Here is a 23,980-nt window from a genome sequence, read left to right as displayed (position 1 = left end):
TGCAATCGTTCAAACTGCGCAAATCCACACAGAGGCGGATGCCATCCCCACTGGACTTGGCCGCGAGGACAATGGGAGCCACCCACTCAGAACATTCGACTGGTTGTATAATGTCCAAGTCGCACAATTTGCGCAGTTCTTTTTCTAAAGGCTCTTTCAGCTTGAGGGGCACAGTGCGCACCCCATGCACCACTGGTTTGGCATTTTGTTTTAGTTTGATCCTGTGTTGGAAATTGTGCAAACATCCTAATTCTTCTTTGAAGAGCTGGTTGAAATCCTCACAGATATTATTTCTTCCCAGGATTTTCTCCGTAAGCAACACCTGTTCCACACTGTTGGGATCCAGTATGATCCCCAATTCTTTTTGGTGAACCCATCCCAAAAGGTTTGAACCAGATTTGACCACATAAATATTTCCGTGTGTTTTTCTGTCTTTGAACTGTATCTGTACCTCCTTCATCCCCAGTAGAGGTATACTGCCTCTATTGTAACCTGCAGGAGTTATATCAGGATTCTTAAGGTCGCTAATCTTATTATCCCCCATGGACACATAGTCATCTTTACTTATCAAGGTGAACGGGGAGCAAGAATCGGCATACATTTCAATGCGCTCATCATCAATTAGTACTTCACATTTAGGATATATTGAGTTTACAGTGTCATCAACATCCTTAACCTGTAACACAAACTTTTCCATACTTTGTTCAATGCACTTTACCTCTCTGTTGGCACCTCTATCAGATACTCTCTCATTCTCCCTAGTATGTAATTCTCCATCCCGGCACACCCTGGCGAAATGCCCCCTTCTATTACATTTCTTGCAGGTGACATAACTGGCTGGACATTGGAAGAAGGTGGCAAAATGGTTGTTACTGCCACAACGGTAACACTTAGGCCCTTTCTCTCTATGCTCTACTCTGGCATTAGCATTTTCCCTTGGTCTTATCTTATACACTTCTACTCTCTCTTCTGTTTCATTTATGGAGGCTACTAAATCTCCCTCAGGTTTCATTTCCTTGACACATCTAGCGGTATGTTCCACTGACTTAGCTAATTCAACGGCTTCCTTTAACCCTGGATTCTTTGCTAACAGTTTCTCCTGGATACGTGGATTATTCGTGCATCTTACCAATTGATCTCGTATTAAGGAATCTGTGAGGTCCCCAAATTCACAAAGCTGAGTCAACCCCCACAGTACTGCAATATAATTTTGTACAGACTCTTGCTTCCCTTGGCATCTCTTAAAAAACTTGTGACGCTCCAGAACCACATTTATTCTGTCCCCAAAATGTTTCTCCAACTTCTCCATGGTCTGCACATAAACATCCACTTCCCCCACAGCATTTTCTTCACGCTCTGGTACAGGTAAATTTTCATATACTTTACGCCCTTGCACACCCAGATTGTGTAGTAATATGTGTTGTTTTCTTATAGAATTAAACCTCTGTCCCCCAATCGCTATTAGATAGGACTCAAAAAGCTTAACCCATTCTTTCCATGTTATCTCTGGTTCCCCAATGTCATTAAGGAAGGGCGGGGGTTGGTTCATGCTTGCTGCTGCCATAGTGGATTGTAATAAAACAGTCGCAGGAAGGAAGGATCCCTGGAGGTATGAACACACTAAGGATGACAGAAACTCAGCAGTATACAAAACTAGACTAAAACTTCCTTCACTTTTTTAAAGGAAATTTTACGTCTTTATGGAAATAGGCCACACTTAACAATAGCTAAAGAACAAGGAATCAGGGGCGGTAGGGAGTCTCCTTAGTGTGGATGGCACTCAATCAGTCAGACGATATAGTAAAAAGAAAGGGCACCCAAACAGTCTCTCATGCAATGCGCTGCTCTTACTGCGATCTTTGTCTTTGAGAACCTCTTAGTGCTGGCTGGGGAATCCTCGTAGATTTTCTTAACAAAAAACAGACTGACCGAATAATTGTCAAGTTGAAAATGATCACGGACAGACGCTAAACTCCGGCCCTCAGCTCCTGGTGCGCCGGCTCTGTTCCACAGAAAAGCCTCCTCAGACAATGTCTGAAGAAACGCGCAAGCGTCGGGAAAAGACACTGCCAGGCCACAGGATGTGATGCCTCAGGGGCGCTGACGGGAACCGGGCCAAACACACTGAGTCACCGCTGTGCGCAGACACTGCTCGCAGGCAAACGATCCCTCACACAAGAGGCGGAACTCGGCCACAGAAAGCTGGAATCACCCGCTGGCGCCTCTTTTCTAACACCGCTGCGTGTCACAGCCCCCTTCTGGATATACACGACTTTGAGAAAGTCAGGGAAAACAGCCAGTTCAGGAAACGTTCCTACAGGGCACTTCTGCACAGCGCCGTCAACTACTGCTCAACGGCCTGTCACCATAGTAAGGTACGTGAAAGGGAATTTAACAGAAGGACACGCTATGAAATGGCAAGTCGCATGAAACGGCAACTGTCAGTCCTCAGGGATCGCGGTGTACAATATGCGCACTACCTTGAAACTTGCTGGACGAAGGTCAGCTCACTTGTAGAGTCTTAAACAATACTTTGTCCTGCTCAGCCAAAAACGTTGGATTTTTCCTCCGCGATCCCTCACAAGAGCAGTAACTCGCTGTCTTCAAAAACGCCACTCCAACCTCTTCTTCTCTGTGTGGAGAGAGCACGCAAAGGGTAGATGACCACCACTGTCCCCTGGACAGTACGTCGCCAGTGTTAGAAGTATAAGAACACAGGACTCAGACGAGGTCAAGTACAACTCCTTTAATGGTCATCCAACTCTCCTCACTGAGGAGCACTCCAACATTCTACAGTGAGCTTCACAGCGGGAGGTCCCACACGGGTCTAGGAGGAGGGGAGTACGGAACGTACCAACTGGGTTCTAACAAAAATATAAATAAAAAAATTGTCATTTACAATACCAATAGTTTAAACTTTCCTAATGCGAGACCTATTGCATTGCAAATGCTTGGTTTATTTGTGACCGCATATGTACTTCTTACCAAGTCAGTAACTGAACGCGTCTGAGCACAGCACTCTTTAGATAGACAAAATATACAGAACTTAATGAGTCACATCAGTCAGAATGCAACTGTTACAGAGGGCACTGTTAAGAGTATGTGTCAGTCTGCGTGTGATGTTGCAGTGTGTTATTGTTGTGCACCCCAAATTCCCTCCCCCCCCCCCCCCCCCCTTCCCCCCGCCCGGTGTATGTATGTCAGCCCGGCTGAGACAAGTTCCCGGGCACACACACAGCCGCACCCGAGTACTTCACAGGTCTTTTAAAGTCCATTTACTAGCTAATGAGGCTTTGTTCTGTTTTCACCCCTTTTTAGAGCCCATGCATCTCCACTCTGCATATTGCTGGAAGAAGCAGCCCACGCCCCCGAACTTTTTTGTAGGCCCCCCGAAATGTGTTTTACGAGACACCATCTTGGGCTATGTATGGTAAGGCAGGGGGAAACAAACCAAGTTTAACTAACCAACAGTATATCGAAGTTAAAGCTGCCTTTTACCTGACGTCTGGAAACCGCAAGTCTCAACACGTCAGGAGAACAGGAAAGAAACAGACCATGTCCGCTCAACCACGCTATGTGCACTTAAAGAAGGTAACTCTCTAAACTCCAGGTTCTGCAAGATGATGAAATGGGGGGTGTTTAGTTCGCTGCAGCGTTCATAAAGTCCTGAAAAGTTTGTGCCTGATAAACAAGGCCTCAAACAGAATATGGTTCCACAGTGGAAGCCACAGGGAGAACGAACTATTAAAGTGATGTGCTCTTGTCTCTGGTGGTTTACTAACAATTTGGCTGCAGTGTAACGTAATCTTAAACTAAAATCAATAGGAAAGAAAATTACCATTAAGATGCAGTAAGAAAGTGGCAAAAGATTCAATATGTCGGGTGCAGGGTTGTCAACTCGAGAAAACAGCTTGAAACAGTTTGCCTGTGCAGGAGAAGACCCAAGACAATGTATAGGTTGAGATATTTCACATACGGCCCAGCAGCTTGAGAGGGTCCTGTGGCAGATTCTCATTCCAGGTATCCCAGTGGCTGGTAGTTGTATTGCATGTAAAATTTACAGAAGTCTTCACACTTCTCTCGAGGTTCACCAGGGGTCCTTTCTTAGTGCATGGTTGACAGGATGTAGGACATAGTTTATCTTATAGGTATTGCACCGGAAGTTCAAACACATGCTTCAAATATGGTGCTGCAAATGTCTGTGCGCACAAGCAGAAAGTGTTGAAGAGAGTGTGAGAGTAGATAGACACCTGTGGATACTTACTATTTAGCGAGGTAAGAGCCACAGTCGCACCGGGGGGTTCGGACACATTGACCCAGATTGTTTAGTGCATCCAGGAGAAGGATGGTTGAGAAAGTTTCCCCTGCAGGGTTCTTTGGCTCCTCCGGGAGGCGATTTTCATCATCAGATCGACTGTTATGGTCGGAGATAAAGAGTCTCTGGAAGGAGGGAGGAGTGTTCAGGACCTCCTGGGCGCACCCAGGGATAGTAGTCTTTCGCAGAGAAGGCACATTTATAAGCCCAAACGACCCCCTTCGAGCCTTCTTTGTCTCTGCTCTCGCCTACGCCGACACGAAGTAGCAATTTGAGGGGACGAAGGGGGGGGGGGGGGGTGCATGCCAGTAACCCAAACACACTGGCCAAAAATGCAATTAAACAAAAAGATTATGGATACGCTGATGACACCTGCTGTCGAATTAAAATTGGTGTAAACTGACTTTAATGTGGGTTTCGGGCTGGCTTGTGGTGAAGGAGGGACTGCTGGTAGCCTTTTCCTTCTAGCTCTACCCCAGTCAGGGTTGCTCACATCATAGTGTCTTCATTTGCTGGGAGGCCTGTGATATGTCTTTATTATGGGTGGCTCTCCATGGCGATTTGGCATCAGTCTGGTGAATTCCTGGTATGCCACATTGTGAAGAAATAAGATACCAGGATGATGATTATATATTTTGACAACAATGTTAGAAAAGGAGGCTACACCACGCTGTGCAAGATATTAACCCCTCCCCTGCTGATGACGGAACCGCTCCGTCCTCAGCTACGGTTGGGCTGTGCTGATGACGGAGCGGTTCCGTCACGGCCCGGCCGCCGCGCCTGCGCGGCGCTGATTTCGCGCCTGCGCGGCAGTTTTAATGAGCGGGGCGGGTCATGACGGAACCGCTCCGTCACCAGCACAGCTCAACCGCGGCTGGTGACGGAGCGGTTCTGTCACCAGCATGCGGCCGCCGAGCGGCCGCCCCGCCCACTTAGCGCTGCGGCGGAATAGCCGCCGCAGCGAAAGGGGACTTGCAATGTTGTCATGATTTCAAAGTCTGCAATATCTGTTTTCACTTGTATAAAGTCCTAATATCTACCATGTATTATTCTCACATTGCAAAGTGTGTAAACAAGGTATTGATAGGAAGTTAACATTGTCAATTGTTTCACTTGTCACTACAGAAGATTATGGCTGATTCAGTAAATAAGCTATGGCTGCTCAACGCCAAGCAGTGGTCTTGTCTTATATGTGTGAAAAATACCCGAGTATGTGTACTAGTAATAGTCTACCTTTATCAAGCAATTATATAGTTTGAAACAGCCAAGTTTTTGGTGCCTTTCTGAATTCCATCCGATTGCCAATTCTAACCCTTATATGGAAGGGCTTAGCAGTCTGTTCAGAGGGAAAAAACTCCTGCCAGTTTGCTATCTAATCAGCACTCTGACTGACAATATTAAGAAGGACACTAACTAATAATTCAAGAAGGCAGATTGTAAGATGCAACGTCATATCTCTCTAAATGTTGCCCAAGAAAGAACTAGAGCATTGTACGGGTAAATAAAAGGGTGGAACTAATAATTATGCAGACCGGTGTCAGTAACTGTATAAATATTTTACGTATTAACAAAACGGGGTAGGTCCTGGTGGACCCCCCTCCCAAACCACATCTAAACAGTTACCATATACCTCTTCCAGGCAGAAAATAAAAACTCTGTATTTTAAAACTGACACTGGCTTGCAACTTGAAGTGCAGATAGCAGAAATATCTTTGTGTGTCAACTTAAACTGTGAAACATCATGCTTTAGATGATGGCTGTGGAGCAGCTGTCTCTGCTCTGGTTGGCAAATTAACAAGAAGAGAGAAAGGGTGTACTGGAAACTACTACTGGTCCCCTAGAGATAAATAACAACAACAAAGAAGGAGTAATTCCCAGAAAGGATTACTGTAAACTGTGGTCAGAAAAGAAAAAAGGAAAGTAATTCCTTTTTTAAGAATGACAATGTGACATATAATACAGAATATCACAAACCCTCACCCACCAGCCTAGTTGGCCGCATGCTTCATCCCGCACACCCGAGGGGGTCGAGTGCCTCTCGGGTGTGCTGCGATGCCTGAATTACAGCAGAGCTGGTTTTTTCTTGTGGAGCGAGTGAAAAAGTGAGAGTGATTTTAAGATGGTCTCTATAACTCCTCAAAAGTATTTAATGGTGGGGTTATAGGACAAGATTAAAAGCAAAGAATGCGGATGTCTTTTGTGGCTTTCTTGGTCACAGACATCCGTTATAAAATGGTGGCACGGTCTACATGTTTCAGCCTCTGGATGCGTGTCAGCTAGGCTTTCTTCAGGACCGGTAAAAAAAAAAAGAGAGAGAGAAATGAGTGCACACGCTAAGGTGCACTCATGGGGTGTTTCATTACCGTACAACTTTCGATTCAGTCATCAATGATTTGTTGGTTCAGTCATCAATGATTTGTTGTGAATCGCAAGGTTGCGATACCTCATGGACCTTGCCAGGGGTGTGGCCTATTGTCAAACCTTCGTCAAGGTCAAGCACCCGCCAACGGCATCTACTTCGTCCCGGTTCAGGATCCCGAGGGAAAAACCTGTTTGGTTGGAGCAGAGATGAAAATATGGCTATGCTCTTTATCTAGGCATGACAAAACATCCTTTGACTATGCTTGAGGTAAAAGAATGGACACAGCCCGATGGTGATAAATGCACCAGGATTTATCTATGCTTTGCTGATTTTGAACAAACTTCATTGGGTTCCTATTAGAGCCATCATTTCCTTCAAAGTTTTATGCCAAGTGCATAGCACCCTGTACAGGTTTTCGGAGTTAAATGTTATCCAAGATTGTCTCTACTGGGACGCTACATTCTTCCAAATCCTTTCGGTGAAACTTCTCCAGGAAATATAAATTTAGAGGAAGATCATTTCTTTTGGCACCATAATGGAAAATAACTAGCTTCAGAACTCTTGTCTTCGCTTTAAGACAAGGATTTCCTCTAATCTGGAGGGATTTTTTGCATTACGTGTTTATTTCCATCTGTTCAGCCTAAACCTAACTAGAACCACAAACCTCCTAGGTGAATGAATTCTGTAAAATACTACAATAGCATAACAAGCCATTATGAGTCCTTCTATTCTGATAGTGTGTTTAAATGTTTTGACATCCTCTGACCAAAGAAAGATAATCAGGGCTTGGATTCCAGTGCCAAAATCCTCACACAGACAACTTGCTCCTTTAGTTAGGACTTAAACCAACTAGGAAATCACCAAGTTCAGAGGTTTCAATAAATATCTAAAACTGCATGCTGACTGCTCATTCCAGAAGCTTAACTGGGAGATGGTACCAAGGTAAGCTAAATGCATTAGTCACAAGTAACCCACTAAGTGAAGAGCAGAAGTATGGATGATCAATTCATGCAGTTCTTCAATTAATTTTAGGATATGCATATTGTGTGAAAACCATCAGCTGGTGCTATAAAGAGGGTGACACTCGCCTCAGATGTTAGGAGCATATTTTTGTCAATAAATAAGTCGGGAAAGGATTTATGTCAAGGATTTGACTTCATCATAAGTTAGGTTTTCAAGACTGTTGGTTCTAAAAGACCCATTTCTGAGGAAAAACGGACCTATCATTCTTTGCATGGTGAGAGAGCTGGGTCAGCCGAGGGAAGCGCTGAGGGTGAATTAAGCTGTGAGAGAAACTGAAGACAGTATACGCTCAAAATGCCACATCACAGTAAGTTCACCTATATATTTGTTGAAGCATTATGAAAGGCACTCGCTTGTCACAATTATCACTCAGTATGGATTCTACATATCTCACACAGATTACATATCATCACAATGGGATATGAAATATATTGACAGTCCAACACAATCCTAAACACATCATCTCATCACACATACATTCCTCAAAGGTTCAGATGACAGTATACATTCCCTTCCATGTACGTCAAATAATAAGTCTGCTAACATTTAACAAATAAACACTATGATCAAATTCACAGAATGAAAAGTATGTATCAGGACTTTTAACAACTATCTGGCTGCAGCTATTTTATATCGGATTGTATAAAGCAACTGATGAGTTCTATTACATCAAAGCGAACAAAGCTGCCGGCCAACGCTTTACAGAGGATGAGGCCCCAGGGTGACACACTTATGTTAGAGGTAACTGATACAATCTGATAATTGCGCGAGTATACAAGACCACACATACCCACACAGTCCAGATTGTGCATCCCAAAATGTGAAAAATAAACAATCAAGCATCTGAATAAAAGACAAATTAATGACCAGCTTATGCAAAGCACCTTTCTCCTGTACTCCATAAAAATGGCAAACAGTCAACAGTGCGTGGCAGCTTGTGCCTGGTTGACGTAATTGTTTACAAACACCACCAACTCCAGTCAGGATAAAGGAATATACAGTTAGGTGCACAATCTGATTAGTCTAACGCCAAAATGACATGCTGTGCGTGGTTGCTTTAGGAAGACATTAATAATAAGATAGGAATAAAAGTCAGATAATTAATTGTTTTGTGAAGTAGTAGGAATAGTGAAGAGATGCGGGATAGCGTGCAAAAAACCTTAAATATATACCGAAATGGAAAGGACCTTTAAAGTAGTCATATAGTAGGACACCAGGAATTTACTGACTGTGAGCTAGGAGAGGACAAAAGAACATATTTTGTATGGGTCCTGTGTGAATCATATTCCTCTGCACAACTGATCCTTAGGATCAGCTTAGCAGGTGTAACAGTACTATTCGTGGGGTTGAACCAAATGCTACTAATGTTATCATGTGAGGGGTCTGCCCGATATCAGAGAACTCGAACTTAAATTCTCACTGTCCAGGACAGTGAAAAACATCATTCATGTTTACACCTGCCGTTCTACAGTACTATCTATGTATGTTTCACATTACGTTATAGGCTGAAAGGCATAAAAACACTTTAGTGACTTCAAAATATTTCACTATTGGCAATTATATTATGAACGAATTGCACTAATGCAATGAACGGTACATGCCATCAAGCTTCCAATAGGTATGGTGGTATTAAATACCAGAGAGAAAAAAATAAGATAAGTAACAAAGAACTCCACGAATGTTCTGAAAACTCCAGCCATTTACCCTTAAATAAATACATTCCCCCTAAATGTCACTTACCTTAGCATGTAAGGGCAAGCCACAATAGCCCGGAGGATATCTTCTACCTGTTTGGGTCCCTGTCCCTTCCAATGGTGGAGTTGAGGAATACAGGCTTGGGCCAGCTCCCATTCCCCCCTCTGCAGGCACTGACAGAAGAAGAGAAAGAGCCTTTGCAGTGAGGCTTCCTCCTCCCTGCCAAAGGGGTGCCGACCCCTGATCTGCCTCCCATGATCCTGGACTTCATGGCCGAGGAGGGGGCAACGGGTGCCAGTAGAGGTCTCCATCACTATCACCTCCACTCTATCTCCAGGGGTTCTGCCATACAGGGGCTCTCCTGGGGGCTAACTGCAACAAACACCGACACCCACTTCTGAAGTTCGCTGCTGAAATGTATTTGCCGAGATTACACTTCAGTAAAAGTTGTAACTCGTGCAAGTTAGACATGAGGGGTTAATGTACTGAGTCAAATACATATGGCCAAATCTCATTACCACGCAACTTCACCTACATTCGTGTCACAGGTTTTAAATTGTTTTCTTGCAAACAAGACATTATTTGTAGTCGTCAGAGGTCCGTTGTCGCAGAAATTCCATTAGGTATAGATTAGTGAGGGATTTATTTAAAGACACAATACAGAAAACGGTATCTTTCTTTGAAAAAAACAATAAACAAAAATGCAATCTTCGGGAAACATCACCTAAAGGAAAGGAACTCGAAATACCCAAATTCAGTAACATTCCATGGAGGTTATTCCTCAATAACAAGAAATTGTTATGGAGAACGGTCACTAATGCGTGCCTCTAAATTGTCTGACAGGGTCTAATCTTGTTTATTGTCTGACAGCATCTATCAGCTGCTCCCCAAAGCCTGCCCCTTCTGTCTATCCCTTCCTGTTTCGGCCGGCACTAGCCTTCTTCCATTTTCCTCCTCCTCTTCTGGGCAGTACTGCCGTTCTCCCTCCTTGGTTAGCTGCCCTCCCGCCTCGGTGCCTCTCCCGTAGGAGCCCCGAACCCTCTACTCTTGTGCCTCGCAATTACGACAAGAAGACAGGTAAGACCGGATAGCACCCGTAGGATCTCAACCAATGAGATAGGTGGAAGCATATCTGTTTTGCGGTGGTGAAGTGTGGTCACATTGGATTGGCTGAAGGCAGTATAGTTATGGGATTGGTTGAGGAAGCTCGCCTTAGTTGATAATTGGCTCCGAAATCTCGGGGAGCGCATGTGGTTCCGTGACAGTATTTAGATACTGCACTCTCAACTTTCCTACAATAGGCGGGCTCTGAAGACAGCGGACAGATGCCCAGCCCAGGCCCCGGCACGAGGGCGTTCTTTGAGAAGGAGGCTGTCTTCTCGCCTCTGCGCGTGCTCAGTTGCAAATATGAGTTTCCTTATGCATATCAGTGGGTGTGTTCATGTAAATTTTGGGTATCATAAAATCTGTCAACAGCATTTGTTGTTCAGTAGATGGCTGGTCTGGTTAAGAAGTTGTTGCTCTTTTAGTCTTGTTTTAATATCGTACCGCTAGCGTTTGCAGGCATTTGTTTCAGGAGTTGACCGTGTTTGCAGTGGGCAGTTTGGGGAAACCCAAATAAATCTGAGCTGTTCTTCTTAGTTTAGGTAAAACGAATTTCGAGGCACTGGAGAGTACCTTTTTCAGTGACATTTTGGGATGTGTTATTTTTCACTCAAAACAGCTTTCGTTGATCATGAACCTTGTCTGTAATGTTAGGAAATAGTTTCACTTTGTAGCTGCCTGCCACAGAACTGTAATCCCTACATGACAGCATTTCAGAATAGGAAAATGGGAGATTTTGTTAAAAAAAATTGAGGGAATTTATTTTCTCTGTTGACTTCTATTGAAGCAGAAGCGATTTTTGGTGGGAGACCACTAAAATAAAGCCATTTCTGGCTTAAAATGTGTGAGTCTCCCGCCTCTCCTCTCTCTCGATGAAAAGACAAGTCAACTCCGTCTCATCATCCTGCTTCAACATTCTCCGCATGCTCAAAAAGACATTTCGCTGGATCCCCACCGAAACTAGAAAAACGGTCACTCACGCACTGGTCACGAGCCGCCTGGACTATGGAAACACCTTATACGCCGGTACCTCCGCAAAACTCCAGAAAAAACTCCAACGCATCCAGAACGCTTCAGCCAGGCTCATTCTAGACATCCCGCGTAAAGAACACATCTCTGGTCACCTGAAAAACCTCCACTGGCTCCCCGTAAATAAGAGGATTACTTTCCGCCTCTTAACCCACGCACACAAAGCACTTTACGAACTTGGACCCGAATGCCTCAACACACGACTGTCCTTCTACACCCCCTCCCGTCAGCTACGATCCTCCAACCAAGCCCTTGCCACTGTACCTCGCATCAACAAAGCCACCATGGGAGGTAGATCCTTCTCCTACCTGGCAGCTAAAACTTGGAACTCTCTTCCCACTCACCTACGTCTTACTCAGAACCACATAACATTCAGAAAACAACTTAAAACTTGGATATTCGACAAGTAACCCCCCCCCTCAAGCGCCTTGAGACCCTCTGGGTATGTAGCGCGCTATATAAATCCTGACTTGACTTGACTTGACTTGAATCGGGTTTGTTGGCATGTATGGTAATCTCATGCAGGGGCGGAACTAGACCCAAATTTCGGTGTGGGGGGAGGGTCTAATACTTCCAGCAATGTACAGCCAATTTCGGGGTTGGGTGGCTGTTGTGGGGTGAGGCGTAGGGCCTTTCCTGTGGCGCAGTCGCTTGCGCAGGGGTGGTAGCGCGCAGCAGCAACCAGTGAGCCTCACACCCGTTGCCAGTCGGAAGTGACGTGCTCGAGCGCGCGCCCTCCATTTATTCAACCCCGCAGGCCACGCCTGGCCTGCGGATGTAGGGATGCGTGCTACGTGCATACACTAGAGTGCTAACCGCACTACATCACTATCCAACTTCATAAACTTTTGCAAAATGTCTCATCTACAATCGTCTATCAAATTGCAACATTTTCTAAGACATGCTCTGTACTTGCGTGTCCCTTGGATGACGGCTTCAGGGTCTCAGCTGACAGGCATAGTCTTTTAGTCTCTGGCTTGGGGGTGGATTGGGTATTAGGTTGTACCGTGGGGTGTTATCTGGTCCTTGTTCTCGGTTGCGGGATGGATTCCGGACGGGTGTCTGTGTCGTCAGTGTTCCACCAGCAGACTCCGGCACCGACTCCCGATGGTCCGCCGTTGGGTTTCCGTCTTCCTCGGGTGCCGTAGCCCGGGGCCGGGAAGATTCATCGGTTCTGTCTGCGTCGTCGGTGTCTGTCCGCGGCCCAGGGGGAACCACTTTGAACCAGGAGGTGTTCCTTGACACCTCTTCTCCTTCTCTTCTGGCGGTCACCATGGTCCCTTTCGTAGCTGTTACCGTCCATGGGCCTGGCTCATAAAAGGTCTGGAACTTTCCTCCGGGGCGTCTGTTCCTTATGACCACCCGATCGCCTCGATATAGTCGACGTGGTGCCGCTCTGCGCCGTTGGCTCGCCCGCTGGTTGTTTTGGTGTCGACGTTCCTGAATCTCACTCGTGTCGATCAGGCTTGGCGCCAGCTCCGGGGCCGTGGGAAGGAGGTCCCGGCGTCGGCCCTGGAACATGAGGGACCACGGGCTTTTCTGGGTAGTGCAGTGAGGGGTTCCTCGGTATTCCCTTAGGAACTCATGTAACCTTTGTTCGGGGTCAGCTTCTTCTACCACCGCTATCCGGAACATCTTATTGAGAGAAAATCTTTCTGCCTCCCCGTTGGCTTGGGGCCATTGCGGCGTGATGCGTCGGTGGGAGATGCCTCTGGCTTTCAGGAAAATGGCGAACTCTGCTCCCTGGAAAGGTGGCCCATTGTCGCTTTTTATCTCCTGCGGGTAACCAAACATGGCGAACAGTTTTTCCAGCGCCGGTCCCACATGTGTGAAGGCGGTGGAGGGCACTCTTTCCACTAGGGGATACTTGGAGTACGAGTCAATAGCCACCAATGTGTGACCTTTCCCCGGGAAGCTCCCGAAGTCCAAGCTGATCTTGGTCCAGGGGGTTGTGCATGCCTCCTCAGTGATTATTGGGGCTGGTCTCTCGGGATCACTCGTTAGTTGGCAAGACATGCAGTTTTTTACGTAGTCCTCTACCATTGCTTCTAATTCAGGAAACCACAACTTCTCACGCATGCGTGCCTTTATTTTTGTGGAGCCCTGGTGCCCGCCATGAGCAAGTTGAGTGGCCCTGTATCTGAGGCGCTGTGGTATCACCAGTCGTGTCCCTCTCAGCAGTACACCCTCTTCCGTGGCGCTGAGGTCATGGCGGACGTGCCAGAATTTTGTGAGGGCATCTTTGTCTGAGGCTGCCCAGGTGTCAGGAGGGTGTAGATAGTTGGTCCAGGATCCTTCTTGTACAGCCTTCAGCGATCTCATGTATGGATTGTCGTCCACTGCTGCTTCCTTGATCTCTTCGATGGTCATGCATTGGGGGCATGAGGTCAGTGCCACCCACCGGGCGTACTCTTCACAGTCGTCGTCAACAGGTACTGGCTCAGGAGGCAGCGGGTGGCGCGACAGGTAGTCGGACGGATTCTTGGCTCCCGGTCTATATACCACTTCCATACCATAGGATTGCAGCTGGATCACCCATCTCTCGATTCGCGGTGGTGGGTGTGGGGCAGTGCCCTTGAAGAGAGGCACTAAGGGCTGGTGATCCGTCACCATGACAAATGAGTGACCTTGTAGGTACAAGTGAAAATGACTGCAAGCCCACTTGATTGCCAGGGCCTCCCGCTCAATCTGAGCGTATCTGGTTTCAGTCGGGGTCAGCGCCTTGCTGGCAAACGCTAAAGCCGTCCATTGGCCAGGCTCGTGTTCTTGGGTCAGAACTGCCCCGAGGCCCACCGGGCTGGCATCGACAATTACTTCAGTCCGTCTGGCGGGGTCAAAGTAGGATAATGTTGCATGCTCAAGGAGGGCATCCTTTATCCCCTGGAAGGCTTCTTGTTCTCTCGGGCCCCACTGCCACTTGGCATCCATTTTCGTTAGTGCTCGTAGGGGTTCACTGACTTTTTCAAGGCTATTCTCCGAAATGTTGTTCGTTATGTTTTGAGGTGATAATTCCAACCCTCAAAGGGGTTCTTGTGCCCTCGAGATAGAAGAAGCAGAAGGGGCGAATATTTCTCCTGAGAAGACAACAGCGATAAGCTGTCACATATTCAACCAATATTCTGGTGATTACATGGATGAAGATTTCCTTATACGTACGGCATCCCCACAAGAACCCCTTTGAGGGTTGGAATTATCACCTCAAAAGATAACGAACGACATTTCGGAGAATAGCCTTGAAAAAGTCGGGGGTTACATTCCCTAAAACGACGAAACACGTGTCGGCTGTGACGTCTCCAGAAATAAACATCAACCAACCCTGAATACAAGGAATGAAAATTATTTATGTGTGCAAAATGTATGGTGGAAACGCATGTATATATTTGCAATAGAGTATAAAAACGTGTGCTAAGGAGTATCAAGCATCTTGTGACATTTGTCTAACTAGAAGAGGGAAAGTGGTTCTCTTCTCCTTGTAGCACCGTTAAAAGCTATAAAACTGGTTACCTTTAACTAGGAAAAGTGTACACTCCTCTGTGGCGCCAACACCTAGTAAAATTACCACTATCCTAGCAGTATATAAGACTAGATAGTGCACACAGAAGTAGAGAGAAGGAAGAGTTTGATCTTATTATCTTGGTGTATTCCTATTAGGACTTCTACGGTCTCGCCGAACAGACGACATTGGAAAGCCCAAGAAGAAGAAGACGACCAAGGGCAGCCTCTTCTTGTTGTTTATTATTTTATCCAATTTCCCCCTTCCCCCTTGAAGAGTCTTGAGGGTCCTGTTAATAGAATAACAGACTCTGGGAGTCTTTGGGGTGGAGTTGGGAAGAAGTCTTCAGACTGTTCCTGTGCAATTCGTGGAGAGCACGGTATCCTTTGTAAGTTGTTCTGACAATTACAAAGCCTCTCCAGCCCGTGAGCCGGATCGAGCCCCTCCGGCCTGGTGGCGTCCCCGGAGCAGTCCGGCAGCACTCCCCCCTCGCTCCAAACCGCAATTCAATTACAAAGCCTCACCGGCCCGTGAACCGGATCGAGCATCTCCTGCCTGGTGACGTCCATTAAAGATCCCCCACGGAGCGGCCCTGCAGCACTCCCCCACCTTTCCTAACCACCGTTAAAGCCTCGGACTCTTCTTCCCAGCCCCCGATGGTCCTCGGGCCACAAATTTGGTTGTGCTTTCGGAATCCTGTTGAGGATAAGTTGGCGACGATCCACCACATCTTGCTCCCTTAGATGGCGTGCGACACGTCTCCGTGAAAGGCCAGGGTAGGTGTTTTTCCTTTTTTCATCACCCGAGCCTACCTCGTTGCACCAAATGAATCGTAGAAAAGAATCTTTATAGCCTCGAGATCGGTGAGGCCACGTCCTCACGAGGACATGGAAACAGCCGGATCTGCCTGATTACAAAATAGCGTCCGGAAATTAACCCCCGCTACATTGACTACTACAGGCTATTTAATGCTCAAGCTGACATTCTTTAACACTTAGTAACTTTAACGACACATTGTGTCTGTTTATTTTTATTTTATTGTATTTTATAATTAACTTTGTAATTGAGGTTGTCCATTGCATTCGGTCCTCCTATTGAGGATAATGCACAAGCAGAGATTCCAAGCTTATGCTACATATAGGCATGTGCGACATTGAGATGATATTTTTTACAGGCCATTTAATGCTCAAGCAGTCATTCTTTAACACTTTTGGGAATGTTAAAGACACATAGTATCTGTTTTTTTTATTTTATTGTACTTTAAAATTGACTTTGGGAATTGATGTTGTCCATTCATTAGGTCCTCCCACTGAGGAAAGTGCACAAGCAAACATTCCAAGCCTAAACTACATATAGGCATGTGCATGTTGTTACTACTAAGCAGGATGTTACTCTCTAGTCTGTGTAAATTTTATAATCTCTAATGTGCCCTCCTCCACCCTACCTTCGTGGCTCCTCAAGTGGGCGTCCAGCCTACCACTTGACTGCTAGTTACATCTCGACATTCTCACCATTCAATCATGCGCCCATCTAAACCCCCCAGGAACACTAATCTCATGCGTTAAGGACCCAACTCCTGGTACATTAATTACCCTAACAAAATGACCAGTAATGCAAAAAAGGACTCCAAGCACAGAACTCTAAAGCAACACCCTGAAACACTCATTGTAGATAACTATCACTCAGCTACCAACGGCAGCACGAAAACAAACTTCATTTTCTATACTTATCGCCCGGCCATATGGAAAAACACCTTCTCTCTTCACCTTCAAGTCGCCAAGTCAGTAACAATTCCCTATGGTGAAAAAATCTCCACTACCATCTCCCCGACTTTCAAAGGGGATCTCACCATTCCCATTTACAGAACTGGAACCATTCTCATTCAGGCCACCGACCCCACCTCACCACTTTTGACCACCACTTTCCCACACTTCTCTCCTGGCTAACTCAACTGAGCCATCAATCCCTTTCTCCCCTATCCCCCACTACCCTCACTAATATCGTGGAACCGAACCAATCTCCCTGCCCTGTAGACCCTCTCCTTAACTCATGGACTTCCACCATCCCTCACTACAATCACACTACCCCTATTCTTACTCTCCGTCGCCAAACACCCACCACTCTCACATCTACTGATCTCACCTGGAGCAGCATACCCACAACCAACAATCCCCTCAAGGTCAATCTCAACAACTTGGTCTCTAACCGCAGTCCTCCTGCAACTGAAATCTAATTTCAGTTTTAGGGATGGGACCAATCAAGTGTTTGTGGTCTGCCTGTGGAAGTTGGGGACAATTGAGGTCCTGTAGGAAAGCCTCAATTTATTCCCCTGTTTCCCCCCGCGGGCTCTGTACAACACCTCATAGTATTCACAAAAGGCTGAATTTATGTTCTGTTGTGTGTTCACTGTGGTTATGTCAGATAAGACTATCTCGTGTATAGGAGTGGAGTGTGGCGTATCATACTACAACCGCGCAAGGAGCGCCCCGATCTATCGGCTCTACATGTTTGATCTCGGTATAGGATTGGTAATCCATGACTCGAAGGAGTCTCAGTAATTCTGCGTGCTGAATACGAGCCTCCTGCAGAGCTTCCTCTTTGGTAGGGTCAGTGACCGCATCCTGTTCTAATTTTTTCAGGGTGCCTTCAACTATCTTGAGGCATTTGTGGATCTCTTGTCGGGCCCCCACCGTGGCACTGCTAGCAGAACCCCTCACTACAGCCTTGAATGCATCCCACTCTATGAGGCGCGAAGATGCCGAGTTAATATTTTCAGTGAAATAATTAGTGATGGCCGTGGCCATGGTATCACGGAAGACGGTGTCCTTCAGCATCTGTAGCCATAACTTAGCTGTAAAGCTGGTTGTCAGTGAGCCTATTTGTTGCTCTATTGCCTTCCGTGATTCCCTGACGTTTGCAAAATTAGGTCCAATTTGTCCGGGGTGGTCTCCATATTTGTCGGTCGGATGTAGCTCATAGGGGGCATCTGGGTAGCATTATCTGAATCTTATTGCTGTGTTGTGCCCATGGAGAACAACTCCTGCAGCTTCTCTTTCGTGCGTCCAATTGTGTATCACAGGATAGGACCAGCCTCTGCCTCAATAAATTGGAGCCCAGACCTAATAGTACCGTCGCACGTAGGCGCACCGGGGGTGCCTCACAAGCACCGACCAAGGCGCACCCGAGGGGGGGCACCACCGCCACTGGTAGTCAGAGCAGCTCCAGGTACGTAAAGGGTGGGCTATCAGTTTGAAATTTCATGAAGCCGAGTTGTGGAGACTGGGCGTGTCCCAACTGGATTCGTCTCTATGCAGATGTGTAGGGCTTTAGGCTTCCCTCCACAGGGCCAGGACAGTTATGAGGCAGTGCCGTGGAACAGTTGGATCGGGGCGACTTACATACACTATTGCTACACAAAAGTAAAATACCAAGATTGTGCCACCCACTGTTACGTACTGCCCTTCTCTGTTGGAAGAAGGCGCTGGCTTACACGTCGTCAGCGCAGCCATATGCCGATGATATCCCCTTACTAGGCATTCCAACACCACAGGGTAAGCTCACCAAACATACTTTACGACACTGGACTGAGAGCGGAATTGAGGGGGTGGGTAGTTTCTTTGGAGACAAGCTACTGCTTGACCATCGCACTTTTGTGCAGGTGACAGGGACCTTGGATAGACATTACCTACTGTACGCTACTGTAACTCATTTTATTAGGACGACCTGGGCGCCGCAACGCATTCAACCACAGCAACATGAACTAGTACATCTGATGCACTCCATGGGAGCAGGAGGACACTTGGTACGCTGGCTGTATACGGGGATTAGAACCCACGCGGCACTGTCCCTTAACGCATTACGAGAGATCTGGTCACAAGACACAGGGGAGGAATTTACAGACGCAACTTGGCGGATGGCCCTGAAACACCCAAAGAGGGTCTCCTGGAATGTGAAATTCAAATTCATCCAAGCCATGATACTTCACAGAGCATATCTCACCCCGGAGAGAATTCACCGGATGTTCCCCGACGCCCCCCATCATTGCCCGCAATGCAGGGCGGATGAGGCGGGCCTCTTACATATGCTTTGGACATGCCCACATCTGGGCAGCTATTGGAGGGAGGTATGCCGGACAATAATAGAGGTTACACAGATACAGGTGAAGGAGAGCGCCTTATATTGTTTAGTGGGAGCTCGCTCTCGACCCAAGCCGTTAAAAAACAAACTGCGATTTGTAGATCTTGCCCTCCTCCTAGCGATTAGGACAATAACGATGCAATGGAAGTCCCCAAGAGCGCCGAGGCTAGAGACATGGCAGGCGGAGGTGGTGAGATAGGACCAGGCAGAATGTGTTGCCCTCAGAAAAGAGGAGGAAGGCAGGAGGCGGAAGACCCCCATGGCACAGGACTGGGAGATTATGCTACTGGAGGTAGATAGTTTAGACCAGCCACTGTCCCAAAGCGATTGAGCACACTACACCCTGAGGGAGGAAAGCCGAGTATACTGGACACTGATATGGAGCAGATGTGTTTAGGTAGGCCTATATAGATTATTCTGGAGGAAGAGTGGTCATTACCATGGAGCAGAGACTGAACAGTTGGGAGACTATTAACACCTGGGTACGATGGGTGGGGGAGGGATAGTTGGGGGAGGGAAGGGGTGGGTATGGGGCAGGTCCTGGCAATAGCAGGGGACCCTGATAATGTGCATGTATTTGTATGTGAACGACCTGATTACAGAGATTTAGCCCCTTTATTTACGGATTGGGAGTAAATTGAAAAATCGTGATGTACTGAATGCTCATTGCCTAATACTGTATGTTTATGCTATGAATATACATTCACGAATAAAGTTTTTGGGGAAAAAAAATGAGGTAGTGCCGCTATCATTGACCCGCCCGGTGTGCGTTGCGCTCCCGGGTGTGGCCCCTCAATCCTCCATCAGGGACAGGTTGCTCTTGCCAAGTCAGGACAGTCCTTCACCTGTCCAGTCTCAGTATACTGTCACCACAGCTGACCCACAACCAGGCCGCACCACAGCCCCCGAGCACCACAGTCAGGACATCAAGTCAGGCAGAAGTCATAGACCACATGTCTTACCGGTCGGCCCAAGTCTCGCAGTCCGGGTCGAAGGCCCTGAGTTAGGCTGCTGCACAAGGCAAGTATCCTGTATTGTGCGTTCCATTGCAGGTTGGATCAAGCTTGTCATGTCTGCATCTGCACCAGGGGTTCCCAGGCAGTTTGAAGTATGGCTGCCTACTCCTAACCCTTACTTCAGCATCGCAGTTGTAGCGGGCTGGTCTCTACTATGTAGCTACTGGCGCCGGCCTGGTGCACCCGGCGAGACCGCTCCACCCCGGCAGTGCCCATCTTCTCTCCACAATGGATCCTTTGTGATGGATGCCGGTGTAGGCCCAGTGGCACCGCAGGCTGGAGTATGGCCACTTACTCAGGCGGGTCTCTGCAATGCAGCCCTCGGTGCCGGCTCGGTGCTCTCAGCTAGGCCGCTCTGCTCCTACAGCGCTCACCGCCACTTCCCAGTGGCTCCTCTGCTACCAATGCCGTCCTAGGCCCAGTGTTGTCGCCGCTCAGGGGAACGTAGGAGGCCGCACTCATATGGTCTGGTACTTACCTAGGTCCCCTCTCACCCCTACCCTCTGCCCCTGGTTGTAAGAGGACAGCCCTCCCCCCCAGGCGCACAGGATTGGGGAGACCACAACAGTTGTTGTAAGATTTTTGGAATAGGGGGGAGTGACCACCCCCGGCCGTATTTATTAACAATAAAACAATATTCAAAACTTTCATTTGCAACAAAAATTACGCAGAAAGTACAGATACATTGATATACACATGTTGTAAGAGCTATCCTTAACACAATCTAATACAGAAGGCACTCCTACCATAAATCTAACAATGCATATTACTTTCTGCGTGTCCCTTGTAGAGCCTACGGCAAGGTCAACGTCTGGCAGCTTCTCCCCCCCTTTATGTCCCAGGGTCTACAGCTACTACTCCCGGAGTAAGTATGCGCAGGGGGTACAGCTTATCGGGCGGAGATGTGTCCCCCGGGCCCCCCCTACGCCCTGGCCTTGACTCCTTTAGGGGGCTGCAGACTTGCTGCGCATGCGCGTGGGGGGGGGGGGGCCCCAGGCCTACTGGGAAGGATACTCCCCCGGCCCCCGCACCCTGACAGCCTACTTACCAGCTGTCACTACCCCCGGAGTTACATAATGCTGACCGCTAAGACCGCAGACTAGGCTTACCACTGTTGACCATTACCGCCTGACCAGAGACACCTAAATACGACAGTAACTAATTAAAAAACATACTCCTTAACTTTCAAATTACATAATTATGGTTCAAGACTACACATTATGAAAACATTTGGTGCAAAATTACAATCAATAATCAAATTCACAATCTATGTATTACATCAAATTCGAAATCAACCTGTAAACAAAAAAAACATTACACGCTACTTCATATTCAGAAGACATTCAATAAATTCCCCCTGAATTCCTGCTTTAGGGGACGGTGGGTGGGAAAAAGTTTAGTTAACGGGCCCAGTGCGCCCGTAGACGTTACTTCTGGGTGATCCTGAAGCAAGAGGTTGCTCAGGCCGCCGGCTCCTCCTTTTAAGGGTTAAGCCTCGGGGATCCTAGGGACAGGCGGAAGTGACGTGGGACCCGAAAGCACTTAAAGTGCTTCCGGGTCACCTCAGGCAAAGCGGGCACCTATTGTCTGCCGCTCGGGGTAGGGTCCGCGTCATTGCTGATGCGGATTCTCCCCCTGGCTGTGATTTCTGATCTCTGGGGACCAGGGCGACGGCCATAATGGCGGCCCGTCCCATGCTGCTCCGAGCCTTCCCCACCGGTGGTGTCGCGGTCGGCCAGGCGATCACACAATTCCTCTTAGTGTCGCGGGCCACCTCCGCTTCTGTCAGCCGCCTCAGGGCCACTCGGGCAGCAGCACAGAGGTCCACGGGGCGCCACATGCCGTTCGATCAGCTAGTCAGGCCCAGGCTCGTCTGTGACTCCCGTCTCTTGCCGCTGTCGATGGTTTCGCTGCCGCAGTTCTTGGCGCAGTGTGGAATGAACACTACTCCATCAGCACTATGCTCGGTTCTTGCAAGCAGCCGGGTAGATTGTGGAACTGGATGTCTCCCAACATCGCAGATAATTGCTGCATAACTAGGTCCATGTCTGCTACTGTGCGAGCGACATGTTTGGTGGTTAGCCACGCCCCCAACGAGGGTGTGCAACATGAGATGGAAGAAAGTGTAAGCACTTCTGCCGGTAGAATGCAGGGAGAGAGAAATGTCCAAAAAGTGGCGAGAGACTGAGACTGTTGTGTCAGAAGAATGCATTCCAGAAATGATCAGAGAAGAAATAGAGCCAATTGAACAGAGTGGCAGTGAAAGTAGGCAGCAGGAATTCAGAAGAATAAAGCCGCAGAGAGTCCCAAATCGAAGATACTTAGCTTCTGAGAGGACCTAGTTTGCTGAGAGAAACCCTGATCTGAGAGCAAATGAAACTGATAATCATCAAAGTGTTTTTGAAACATCCCCATGAATACTGCTACCACAATGAACACAGACTGATAGTTTTTTTATTTCAAGTGACAAATATCCAGACGCTGAAGTTCATGTTTTGTATCCTGTGTATACAATCAAGATAAGGCCCACAGGTTCCTGTACAAGAGGAGGATTATTTTGTACCTGTAGTATACCCAGCTGTCAGGGCCGGCGCTAGGCATGGGCAGTATGGGCAGCCGCCCAGGGCCTCGCGCTCAGGTGAGAGGCAGGGGGCCCCCCTGCTCCACCAGGGCCCCCTCCCCACACATTACAATACACATCAGAGATGCCTGGTGTCGATGACCGCGTGGTGGCATTCCTGGGGGTGCAGGGGTGGGGGGGGGGACAAACAGAGTGGGGAAGTCACAGCGGCAGGGCCATCAATTAGGGCTCAGAGTGTAGGGGCGAGGCAACACCTCTCTTAAGTACCAGCCATTCCTCTCTGCATTTTGTTGCTAGGTGACAGAAGGCCCCTTTGTTTCCAGGACCAGCCGGACACAGGTTAGGAGCAGTGGGTGAGGGGAGGAGGGAGCAGCCAGAGAAACTGGTGCTGGGGCAGTGTTTTAAGAAAGGCCTTGTTACTGCTTCAGGCCCAGGGGAGGGGGGCCCCTTTCCCTGGGCTTCGAAGCACTAGAGCAAGCTGCAAGGTCCAGGTGTGGGGCCCCCTTTCCCTGGGCCTCTAAGCACTATAGAAATCTGCAAGGTCAGGGTGTGGGGGCCCCCTTCCCTGTGCCTTGTAGCCACTACTCCCTCTTTCTTTTCCTTTCCTTTATTTGTTCCCCTGTGAAATGAATCCAAAAAAGAAAAACTTTTTTGCTGGAAAGGTCAAACTTTTTGTGACATTTTTCACTTCCAAAGTGCAGCCTTGGGAAAGAGAGAAATAAAAAATTCAAACTGTAGAAAATAACTAAAGCAAGACAGAGTGGGTCGAAAAGGGGCCAGATTGATTGCATTCACACCCAAATCACATTAGTGCCACTACACAAAGTTTACCAGTGAAGCGCTACTTTTGTTTTCTTGTCTTTCTCTAAACAGCATTGTTTTCCCCAGGTGGGGAAGTGCACCATTTCTGGATGTACTGCAATACCTCCTTGATGGGCGGACTGGAAAATAAAGTGCATACCGCTGCTCTGTATTCGCAAATGTGGTCTTTTTAAACCATATTGCTTTTGTTTTGTAAGGATATATTCAATGGGCATTGAAGCAGGTCCGTTCCGGCCCTGTAGTCATGGCCTTAACTTTTCATGCAAAAGCACTCATTTATTTCTGAATAAGTGCTAAAGCGTTAAGGTAAACATGTTGTTCCTGCTTACATTTCACATGCTTTAATTAATCTTACATTCCTTATGAGTGTTTGCTTTTTCCAGAATGTTGTCAGTTTTTTTTT

General features: G+C 47.5%; 1 protein-coding gene across 3 annotated transcripts in view; it reads right to left on the bottom strand.

Annotated features, from left to right (window-relative positions):
- Positions 1 to 10,501, bottom strand: part of ZFYVE26 (zinc finger FYVE-type containing 26) — a 710,441-nt gene extending 699,940 nt beyond the window's left edge. For all 3 annotated transcript variants that reach the window (XM_086937127.1, XM_086937129.1, XM_086937128.1), the window contains exon 1: positions 9,441 to 10,501. In XM_086937127.1, the coding sequence (XP_086793253.1) occupies positions 9,441 to 9,706 (266 nt within the window). In that variant the 5' untranslated portion in view covers positions 9,707 to 10,501. The remainder of the gene's footprint in view (positions 1 to 9,440) is intronic.
- Between the last annotated feature and the right edge of the window lie 13,479 nt (positions 10,502 to 23,980).

Source organism: Lissotriton vulgaris, chromosome 9 (assembly GCF_964263255.1).
Source record: "Lissotriton vulgaris chromosome 9, aLisVul1.2, whole genome shotgun sequence".
NCBI lineage: Eukaryota > Metazoa > Chordata > Amphibia > Caudata > Salamandridae > Lissotriton > Lissotriton vulgaris.
The sequence above is the reverse complement of the archived record's forward strand: the minus strand, read 5'-3'. Positions and strand labels throughout refer to the sequence as shown.